This window comes from Phocoena phocoena, chromosome 7 (assembly GCF_963924675.1).
Source record: "Phocoena phocoena chromosome 7, mPhoPho1.1, whole genome shotgun sequence".
Classification (NCBI taxonomy): Eukaryota; Metazoa; Chordata; class Mammalia; order Artiodactyla; family Phocoenidae; genus Phocoena; species Phocoena phocoena.
The window spans coordinates 80,732,177-80,744,410 of NC_089225.1; the positions used below are offsets into that span (position 1 = coordinate 80,732,177).

The window sequence follows — 12,234 nt, forward strand, 5'->3', positions numbered from 1 at the left end:
ACAAAGCAAAGTGAGTTCTTAGTTTCAGATATTTGTTTTATATGAGGACTAGACAGTAATATTAGCATAAACAGGATATGTGAAATTCTTTACTTGGCAGTCAGTATTTTCTTTTTGAAGCAACAACACAGACTAAGGACCAAGCAAATTTAATTCCAGTAATAAAACTGAGTAACTCTTAGGGTCATAAAAGTTGAAGAAAATGAATAGATTGAAGTAGTCGGCCCAAAAACGATTCCTAAATTCCAACATATAATTCCCGTTTAGACTGGGGAAAAAAAAAGGGTTTTTACAATCAGGACCTTTGTTTTGCCTCACACACTCCTAGCAAATCCTTTAATTAGTACAGTTGAAGGACTGTGGAAATGAGAAAGACATCAACAGCAAGGTAAAAAAAGACTTGCCTACTATTCCAGTAAAATGACTCACCACGTGTTCTACTGATTTGGGGCAGGACTGAGCTCCGTGGTGGTAAGGAAGGAATGGAAAGTCATTCAAGCAGGAGGCTTCCTAGACTGCTCTGAGTCTTTACAGAGCATGCTGGGATAATTAGCCTTTTCTCAGGCCATAATATGTGCAGTGTTCTCCAAACGACCCAACATGGGTCCATAGTCACATCATTTATTACTTACAATGTTACATCAGCAACGTTACAAAAATGAAACTATATAAAAAGGTATATACTGAGAAGTCTTGCCTCCAATTATCCAATTAATATTTATTTAAAAGCTCTTTTATTCAACTGAATTGTCACCTTTAGCATATACTATGGTACTGATACATGAATATGGATACAGAGAGGCCAAGGATACGAAGTCCAGAAATAGACACAAATATATGCGGGAATTTATGTGAAAGGCTGAGAAAATGCAGAAAAGAAAAAAAAATTATGTTCATCCTCCCATTTGGATCTCTTAGGTAGCTTATCTTTAAGATATTACTGATTTTTCTTTAAAGTCTCTCTTCACTTACTGTTTTATCTCTTTTCATTTTCTTAGAAGGCGTTTCTTTGCAAACAGGAGCCGAAACTACTCTATTCTGAGCTTGAATCTGTTCACTCAATATGACTTCATTAGTGTCCTCTTCACATTCCTGTGCAACCCCTTCATCGTCCTCCGAGTTGGAAGCAGAATATTCACTTTCACTGTCAGAATGAAACCTTGGAACTGTGTGGGGAGGAAGCAATTGGGAAAATTGGACAGTTTGACAAAAGAGGCATTCTGGGGTATTAGGAAGAGTGTGGGCTTTGAAGTAAGAGATTGTGACTTCTGGTTTTGTCATTACTTGCTGATGATTTCACCAGAGCTAGTTATGTAAGTTTTCTGAGCACCAGTTTCCTCACTTATCAAATGAGGCTACCAGTGCCTAATTTAATAAAGCATTGTGAAGATTACATTGAAATGCATGTAAAGCAACTAACAATGCCTAACACAAAGGAAATGTGGCAGAAATTGTCAGTCATACCTAATACCATTCTCTTTCCTTCTTCCTTGCTAATAGAATTCATTGTAATATGTGGCAATGTGCTCCACCCTAAGGGATAAATAATCAGTAATTTAATTATCTTTTCCTTTGCCAGATACATGCTCTCTCAGCCTCCTTTGCAACTAGAGTTGGCCATGTAAACATTTAACCAATGAAACTTGAGGGGAAATTTGCTGGAAGCTTCTGGGGAAGATTTTCCTCACTTATGGAAGGAAAGCCCCTTACTTATACCCATAGCTTAAAGCTATGGAAGCCATTTTGCAATATAAAATATCAAAACTAAAGATGAAAAATGCCAGCGGCAAAGCAAAAAGATAAGAAGAACCTGTATCCTTCATGACACTGTTGAGTCACTACATCAACCGTGAACTGTGTATCCCTAGACTTCTAATGATGTGAGATACTTCAGTGTCCATGGCTTAAGCCATTGTTATAGAATTTTCCATTGCTGCCTACTGAAAATGCCATCCTAACTGATAGAGCACTCAATAAATGACAGCTACTACTTTAAGTACTACTAATACATATGCACAATCCATCCCATAGTAGATACAAGAATTATATTTTTAAACAAACCATGGCCACCCCCACCACTCTCCAGAAATAAAAAAGCTAGTTTTATAATCATAAAGTAAGGATAAAACTTACACTCAACAAAAGAAGTATAAAACTACCATAAAAGGTTAACTTCCAAAATATGAAAGAAATAATTTTAAGCAAATCACTCTTTATTTTGAAGAGCATATTTCAGAATATCCAGAGTCAGCAAATAACAAATATAGATACTGAAAAAAAAAAAGGCTTGATTTTGTGGGCATACATAGCTTAGCAGATTCAGATTTGCACTGATTGCTGCCCATGGTAGATGCAAGGGTTAGAAGTGGTAGGAGGTACCAGACAATGTCTTTACCCTATTTACATGAATACATCACACATGTTGATATATTTGTTCGGTGGTGATTGAGAAGGAGAAGGAAGTTCACCTTTTCTCTAAAAAGGATTCTTCTGTGGGGTAAGGAGGAAACTTAAGATGTGGGATGTATTTGACATAAAATAATAATAATCAATTGCATATATCATCTTTTATTGCTTCAGATATCCAATAATTAAGTGTTATAATTTTTATGTTGATTAAAAATGTATTATCGACTCTATACCTTGAAAGAAGAAGGGCTACAGGGCATAGATTTAACAATGTTAGCTAATATTATTGTCAAGGGGTCAATCCCAAGAAAGGAGTTGACATCTTTCCGAAATATAAAGGTCAAAAAGTCATTTGCCCCAAAATTAAATATTTAAACCCCAAACCAGAGAGCTCCCTGGCAGTCCAGTGTTTAGGACTCAGCGCTTTCGCTGCCGTGGCCCGGGTTCAACCCCGGGCTGGGAAACTAAGATCCCACAGGCCACATGGTGTGGCCAAAAAGACCCCCCCAAAACATAAAAAAAAATACCCAAACCATTTTTAATTTCCCCAAAGGCAGGAACCATATCTGTTTACTTGGCTTTGTATAGTATTCAGTACCACTGTAAATATTTAAAATTGTTTCAATATATTGATAAAACTTCTAAATAAATCAATAGAACTATTTCTAAAACTGTCTCAGGCAAATAAACTAAAAGGCATGTTATTTTATTGAAGAATTTTAACTAACCTCAATATCCATTGACTATAATGTAAAGACATAGTGCTAAGTGTTATGAGTTAAAATATAAGATACAGTCCTTGCCCTTAAGGAATCTACAGCTTAATTGAAGACATGAACATATTCTTTCTTTCATGAAAAGAAATAGCAATAAGTAGTTATAATAATAAAAGGTAATAATAGCCAACACCTGTTAAGCACATACCAAGGTCAAGCACTACGCTCAGCACTTTGACATCCTTTACTTCAATTAATCTCAAAATAACTCTGAGGCTGGTACCATTATTATCCCTATTTCGCAAATGAAAAAAACTGAGGCATAGAGAGGTCCCTGTAAGTGGCAGCCCAAAGATAAAACGTAAGCACTCTAAGACTAGAACCTGTATATTTAACCATTATTGCCTGTTTAGATGCTTCTTTTTATAAAAACTCAGTGTAAAAAGAAATACACACCTATTAGTCTTTTCCTTAGCCCACGAGGTGCTGTTGACAGAAATTCACTTTTATCATTGTTCTGTTTAAAAATAAAAAAGCAATATAGTTTATATAGTCAAATAATAATGATGACATGAAAATTAATGATGTCTCTGAGTGAAAGAAAGGCTAGAAGGAAGAAAAATATTTTGTTTTCAATAGACATTAGAACCAGATGAGCTCCTTCCTAGACCTGGAAGACAACAATATATGAATTTGTTGCGGGGGGGAGAGTATGACAACAAAAACAATACAACGAATTCCAAAGGATTCCTAGAGTGGTTCTAGAAGTTGTATTCCAGACACCTGCGAAGGATGCACTTCTATTATTATGTAAAGAAAAAGCTTATCAGCCTTTGAATCATTCTTCACCCATCAGATTAGCAGAATATTTTTTCTAAAAAAAGGTAATACTGTCCAGGGATGATGAGTAAGCAAGGAAATGGGACTCCTATACTTACTGCAGTGGGCCTTTGCATGTACGAGCAATTTACTGGTGTTAAAGTAGTCTGTGAGGAGGAGAGAAAAAAGATTTCTACTTTTTACTTCTGTATTTTTAATTTTTTAAACATTTTACAGAAGTGTAACGCACGTTTTTCTTTTCCTTACAGAATCCTTTAACACCATTCAATTTCTAGCACAATAAAATGCCTACTGGTGTATACGTGATAACTTAACAGTACTGATAAAAAGATAAAGTACCCTGTGTTTTTTTGGCAATGTGAAAATATGACAAAAAATTTAAGTCTGTTATCTTGTGATAAGTTGTTGGTGCTAGTTACAAATATTATAACAATTTTTATTTGAGATATTAAGAATACTATTATAATAGGTGATCTGATCACCTATTGGGTTTATAAAGTATATCACAGTATATTTCAAACTTCTTTGGTCCAGATCCTTACAATTTTGTTTTACGTTTTGCCACCTTGATCCAGTACACATATGCATATATAACTTAACCAAATTATAATTAAATAATACTTACAAAACAGAAATTTTCTAATTTATTCTATTTCATTTTTTTAAACTGTAGATCATGCCCTACTAAACTGATTTCAAGACTGAGAGTTGAGACAACCTATATCCATATAGCTTAATTATCAGGTCTGAGAATATTTGTGTCAAAATAACCATTTCAGAAAATTCTTGCTCAAAAAGATAAGGCTATAAACTATTAAATAACTTCACTGTTTGCTACAGAAATTTCTGCAAACTAATTTATCTTGACAGTTTGCTCATTTGGGCAACCTATTTTCCCATCAGGACAACAGACTACTTACCTGGGCAAACAGCTAGCTTATCAAACATTGGTTTATTTATCAAAACTCAATTCAAGACCCTCTCCTCACTGTGTCCACTACTCCTAAAATACCATGCCATGAATTCTGTCTAATACAGATCAGTTCCCCATCTTGACAGATGTGCCTTAAACCCCTCGAGTCCAGATCCCCAAGCCCTATACATATTCTCTCCTGAACTCCCCCTTCTAAGACAGTGCACTAAGACTTGCAGACTGATGTTCTGTTTTATTGTGGTATGTAAATATAATACCACTGATTAACAGGTTTTCTGATGGTCTCTTAGGGAATCAACAAGATCCACTAATGTGATGTGATCCACAACTTGAAAAAGAATGCCAGAAGACCCAACACAGACAAAAATAAATTAATTAAATTAAATTAAAAACAAACAAACAAACAAAACACCCAGGGATAGTTCTGACACAGAAAAGGCACAACAGGTGGGTCCAGAAGACCCAGCTTCATTTTCCAGCTTTTCTCCTTCCTAGTTTGGTGAACTCAGACAAGTCACTTCACCTCTCTGAGCCTCAGATTCAAGTTAGGTATTTAATTGGCAAATACCTATAAATGATAAAAGTATTATCTAAATTAAAAGATGAAATGGATATTTTTCATCATGTCTTAACTTTGTAACACTAAGGGTTTTCCTTGTTTTTACTCAATTGCTTACCTTCAACTGAACTTTGTCTGAAGCAGAATGCCCTAAAGAATGAAACAAAAAGCCATTACTTACTACAAATACTTCACTTTCCATAATAGCCTAGTTTCATTAAAAGCAAAGGTGCAGGTTCTACCCAGAGGCCACTACATATTATTGAATTCTCAATTAATTGCATCTCCACTAGAGGCTGAACTGTCACCATTAATTTTATGATTTCTCCCATTAATGACATTTCTGTAGCACTCATGTAACAAGAAAAAATGGAGTCCTTTTCATTGTTCATTATTTTAAAAGTACACTATTTAATCTAGTTAGAATGGGTCATTCAAAAACAACTGTTCCGGGCTTCCCTGGTGGCGCAGTGGTTGAGAGTCTGCCTGCCAATGCAGGGGACACGGGTTCAAGCCCTGGTCTGGGAAGATCCCACATGCCACGGAGCAGCTGGGCCCGTGAGCTACAAATACTGAGCTCTGCGCGTCTGGAGCCTGTGCTCCGCAGCAAGAGAGGCCGCGACAGTGAGAGGCCCGCGCACCGCGATGAAGAGTGGCCCCCGCTTGCCACAACTAGAGAAAGCCCTCGCACAGAAACGAAGACCCAACACAGCCAAAAATAAATAAATGAATAAATAAATTTATAAAAAAAAAACAAAAAAACAACTGTTCCACAGTTCTCCAAACTATAAGACTTCCAGGGCTTCCCTGGAGGTGTAGTGGTTGAGAGTCCGCCTGCCGATGCAGGGGACATGGGTTCGTGCCCCGGTCCGGGAAGATCCCACATGCCACGGAGCGGCTGAGCCCGTGAGCCATGGCTGCTGAGCCTGCGCGTCCGGAGCCTGTGCTCCCCAATGGGAGAGGCCACAACAGTGAGAGGCCCGCGTACCGCAAAAAAAAAAAGACTTCCAAATCCCCAAAACCTTATTTCAAATAGTATTTGCCAAAGCAAATCTGCCACGAACATTTGGCTAACTCAAGCAAATGACAACAGGATTTAAGACTGTTTCTAGCTGGCCCTGTCAATCTGTACAACTTCAACCCACACAGATCTTTTCCCCTTTTACTGATAGCTAAATATGGGTATACTAAAGCACACAGGTTGGGGTATTAACTGCATTTACTGAATGAATTTTCAGAACAGAAAAGAAGAAAATATATAAAAATGCACTTAGACAAGAAAGAAAAGTAACATCCTGTAACTTTGAAGCAACTACGAAAACTCTCTTTAAAGAAGTGAAGTAAAATCTTACCCTTGCTACATTGAGGAATGTCTATGGTAATTTCAGGATCACTCTTCAAATTGCATGAAACACTTTTTCTTGGTGTTTTTGCTAGTTCTGAAGCTGTAAACAGACAAAAGAAATATATTAAAAAAACTTTTAATGGAGAACAGTAGATTAAGAGGGGAAATAGCCTTATTTCACTTACATAAATTAAAAAAAAAAAAGAAACCTGCTGTTACTGATATCAGAAGGATAAATAAACCTAGCCATATTAAGAGTACTACTGCTTTCACCCTTACTCGCTGTCTTCCAAGTCTTCCTTCAGTTATCCACAGGTCTCGCAAAAAAATACAAATAAAGAGCTAACTTTGACCTTGCTGGTTTCTCCAATTATCACACACTCTTCCTCTCTCTTCTCCATTGACAGGTTTATACTCTTTCCATTTCTTTACCATATATATTTGAGGCACATCTCTGCTAACAGTTAAGAAAGAATGGCCAGAAAGTGGGATCTAAAATCAACTGAAAACTGTGTATATTTAAAATTATACTTTTAAAGCCCTTAAGTCTCCCATAAAATGTGGTTTATTACTTGTGTCTAAAACTCTAACACGTATTAATAATGTATAAAATATGATAGAGCACTGAACAGATGACATTTCTTCTTTTATTAATATTTATTTATTCATTTATTTGGCTGTGCCGGGTCTTAGTTGTGGCATGGGGGATGTTTAGCTGCAGCATGCGAACTCTTAGTTGCAGCATGTACGTGGGATCTAGTTCCCTGACCGGGAATCGAACCCAGGCCCCCTGCATTGGGAGCGTGGAGTCTTAGCCACTGGACAGGGAAGTCCCAGATGGCATTTCTTCAACTGAGCATCAGATGAAATAGTTGGCTTCTGAACAGAAGGGGCCAGGACTTCCCTGGTGGTGCAGTGGTTAAGAATCTGCCTGCCAATGCAAGGAACATGGGTTTGAGCCCTGGTACGGGAAGATCCCACATGCCATGGAGCAACTAAGCCCATGCACCACAACTGCTGAGCCTGCGCCCTAGAGCCCGTGAGCCACAACTATTGAGCCTGCATGCCATAACTACTGAAGCCCGCGCACCTAGAGCCCGTGCTCCTCAAGAGAAGCACTGCAATGAGAAGCCCACGAACTGCAACAAAGAGTAGCCCCCGGTTGCCACAACTAGAGAAAGCCTGTGCTCAGCAACAAAGACCCAACACAGCCAAAAATAAATCAATAAATTAATTAATTTTTTTAAAAAGGGGGCCATTTAAAATGAAAAATACAATGTTTATCTTTTTTTTTTTTTAAGATGTTGGGGTAGGAATTTATTAATTAATTTATTTATTTTGGCTCTGTTGGGTCTTCATTTCTGTGCCAGGGCTTTCTCTAGTATGGCATGTGGGGGCCACTCTTCATCGCAGTGCGCAGGCCTCTCACTATCGCGGCCTCTCTTGTTGCAGAGCACAGGCTCCAGACGTGCAGGCTCAGTAGTTGTGGCTCACGGGCCTAGTTGCTCCGTGGCATGTGGGATCCTCCCAGACCAGGGCTCGAACCCGTGTCCCCTGCATTAGCAGGCAGATTCTCAACCACTGCGCCACCAGGGAAGCCCTACAATGTTTATCTTTAAAGATGCTCACATTCTCACAGTGTGATAGGCATATGGGAATTCAGTCTAACTGAAGGAATAGATTTACATTTCATACACTAAGAAAATTGTTCACTGAGAACACTATTTAAATTCTCTTCCATCTTTTTTTTTTTAAAGAGAAAGTATAGTTGAATTTGTGTAAATTAAGCCACTTCACTGACTCAAACTCTTTTTAACCTATTTCACACAGCTTTATCCAATCTTGGAACTGACCCAAGATATTCATGACAGTCCCTACATATGCACTGGCTTCTTTTTTCTTAACCTCCTCAATCCTCTGTATCATTCATTAAAGTTTTTTATATCTTTCTTTGAAATTATTCCTCCATCTGGGTTCCATGGTATTAGCCTGGTCCCTGGCTACTGCTGGTAGTTATTCCATCTCTACTTCACTGCCCTCATCCTCCTAAGCATTCTAACCTGCAGGTACCTAAAGCTCAGGCACTGGCCTTCTCTTTACACCAGAAAAATATGCCATGTTTGGATTAAAGGCTGTTGATCCACAGGATAGGAAAAAAACCTTCACATCAACAAAAAGCCACAAAAGTACAAAGTAACTTAGCTGAGATCATTTTGGTTTTATATTGAAACATAAAAATTCTCTGCTTTTAAATAACTTTAAACTACAAAAGGAGAAAGGAAGAAAAATTGAAGAGGAAAGGAAACAAGAGACAGTCATCCATGTATGGGTATTAATTTCAATAATAAAAAATTGGGGCAAATATTTAATTCATTTGTATTATATTTCACACATCAACTGGTCTGCAACATATTAGAAATTTTAAAATAAAACTCCTCTTTGCCTAATAATAACTTCTCATCAGGTTATTATCTGATCCTATCTATCCAATCTAGTTTCAATTTCCTTAAATTCATCTTTCTCCAAGCTGGTCAAACTCCTTACTGTCCTTGTCCTTTCTATGTGATAATTCTACCTTTGCTTTTTCTTTGCATTTACTTACTCATCCTGGACGTGTTCTCTGTGTTTTACAAAGCCTTCCAATCTAACTCTTGCTCTATTTCTAGCCCTATATCTTGGTTACTCCAATTATATTTAATCATCTTTTATACTCAGAGTAATATATGATTTTCTGACAGATCATAACTTATTTTAAAATATTAAGGCATTCTATTTTATTGATATATTTAGATGTAAACACAATTAGCAAAAATACTTAATAAGTCAAAGAGCGACATAACACAGGTCCTAACTAAACACAGATTTTGGAAAGTATGATCAGTCTTAAACTATCCAGAAAACTATCTTTTCATGACTATATTTCTTTCAGATGTGATGAAAGAAATGCCCATCATAACAATACTTAAGTTCCTCACAGCACATATAGATATGAGACATGTATCATTGCAGTTATGTGCATGTTGACTATCCACTCAGGGAACTTCTACTTGATTACTCCAGTGAGGTTCCATTTTTCTTTTCACTATTAGTTCTTTCTCCAATGCTTCACTGTCGTTAGGGTTTCACTTTGGGCTTGGTGTCTATCTGATCTTTCCTCTAGTAATTATATTAGCATTTTCCTCTGGTGTCCCAGAGATCCCACACAGAATTCAGTCATTTTTACAGATCAAAAATTTTTAAATTTCTTTTCTTAAATTAATTTATTTTTTATTGAAGTATACTTGATTTAAAGCATTGTGTTAGTTCCAGGTGTACAGCAAAGTGATTCCGTTTTTTTCAGATTCTTTTCCCATATAGGTTATTACAAAATATCAAGTATAGTTCCCTGTGCTATACAGTAAGTAGGTCCTTGCTGTTTATCTATTTTCTATATAGTAGTGTGTATCTGTTAATCCCAGACTCCTAATTTAAACCTCCCCCAACTTTCCCCTTTGGTAACCATAAGTGTGTTTTCTAGGTCTGTAAGGCTATTTCTGTTTTGTAAATAAGTTCATTGTATCAAAACCTTTTTAGATTTCTTTATGCAGATAATAAAGTCTAAGAAACACATCAATTAGTGTAAATTATTGTATGTACCATGTTAGGTTCAAAATTAATGATGCATATAATATTATACCTTTCAGAAAAACCGAATTTTGCAAATGCTTAAATTGTATTATGTTCAGAAACACAGGTCTTATAATTACTTCTTATATGCCCCTCATCAGTGTCGAGACTCAACAAGTGTGACATTCATTTGACTTTGAATGTTTAAATGATCACTGACTACAATGTTTGAATGTTTAAATGATCACTGACTACAATGACTGCATAAAAATACACCACTTAAGACACATATATAGATGTTCTACAATTATAGATTATAAGTCCTCTTATACAACAACTATTTTGCCAGGTAGTTAACTATTACTCCCTTGCTCTTAACTTTTTGGTATTCCCAAACTTCCATAAACTTATGGACCTCCTTAATTTTAAAGTGCTTTCACGTGTTATTTCCTTTCCTCAAAGCTTTCAAAACTGATGACCCCTCATGCCGCAGGATCCAAGAATAGTGCCACCTGAATTTTTAAAAAGAATTAAATTGCTAGTTTAATTTTAATGTTATATATAATTTATTTAAGTCTAGTTCTCTGAAAATCAGTAATTCACATGTAATTAGTATAAGTGGTAACCGGGGTAAGAAAAATGTTAGAACAGCCCATTTCTAACAATTTTACATAAATAATTTTCTATAATACGAACTCTTCTTCTACATACAGTGTAAAACTCTTATTCAATAAATTCGGAATATCTCTGTGTGACTTAAGTCACTTGTTTACATAACAAAAATTTGTTAATAGCCTATGCTAGGTGTTGTGGGAAGGAATCTAAAACAGGGTCTCTACTATAACCTTAGAACCTAGCTGAGAACAGAAGACATCTGAGCATGAAAAAAACTAATGACTTTAAGTATGCTTGAAAATAAAATAACATCCCTCATTCATTCTTTTAGTGAATGCAATGGGGTGAAAACAGTGGGAAATGTGGTTAAATACCCCTTAGAAAAGGTGAATAGTGATTACAGAAGTCAGAAAAGCAACATACCTAATTTAGCCATCTTTTCAGGGTGTTTTCTATTCTGAAAAGAATAAACTTTATTCCCACCATCTGTAGCAGAGCCATTTTTCAAGGATTCTGAAAGAAAAATGCAACATACATTTAGGAAAAATGGGTGAGGTTAATTAACAGGAAAAAAGACAGAATTTTAACAAAAACTTAGGATTTGTACCCCTCACTGTCTTGCACAAATGTTTAACAATACATATTTATAAATAAGATATTAAAAACACACAGTAGACTATGATACTGTTTACATAAATTTTAAAACATAGAAAACATGTTATTCACAGATACACAAAAATATATAAACAAACACAACAATAAAAAGCCCACTAAAGAACACTCCAGACTAGAGGGATATGCATTCAATTCATGATAGAAGTTGCCCCTGAGGAGGGAGGACAAAAGGGACTTTATTAGTTATGCTTCTTTCTTTTTTTTTTAAAATAAATTTATTTATTTCATTTATTTTATTTTTGGCTGCGTTGGGTCTTCGTTGCTGCATGCAGGCTTTCTCTAGTTGTGGCGAGTGGGGCTTCGTTGTGGTGCGCGGGTTTCTCATTGCAGTGGCTTTTCTTGTTGCGGAGCATGTGCTCTAGGAGTGTGGGCTCAGTAGTTGTGGCTCGTGGGCTCCAGAGCACAGGCTCAGTAGTTGTGGCGCATGGGCTTAGTTGCTTGGCAGCATGTGGGATCTTCCCGGACCAGGGCTCGAACCCACATCGCCTGCATTGGCAGGCGGATTCTTAACCACTGCACGACCAGGGAAGCCCTG

At 36.6% G+C, this 12,234-nt stretch overlaps 1 protein-coding gene across 1 annotated transcript in view; it reads right to left on the reverse strand.

Annotated features, from left to right (window-relative positions):
* Positions 1 to 12,234, reverse strand: part of ORC2 (origin recognition complex subunit 2) — a 51,419-nt gene that overhangs the window by 23,559 nt on the left and 15,626 nt on the right. The window contains exons 4-8 of the mRNA XM_065880560.1: positions 11,448 to 11,537; positions 6,811 to 6,903; positions 5,577 to 5,608; positions 3,582 to 3,642; positions 973 to 1,166 (exon numbers count right to left, since the gene is read on the reverse strand). Of these exons, the coding sequence (XP_065736632.1) occupies positions 973 to 1,166; positions 3,582 to 3,642; positions 5,577 to 5,608; positions 6,811 to 6,903; positions 11,448 to 11,537 (470 nt within the window). The remainder of the gene's footprint in view (positions 1 to 972; positions 1,167 to 3,581; positions 3,643 to 5,576; positions 5,609 to 6,810; positions 6,904 to 11,447; positions 11,538 to 12,234) is intronic.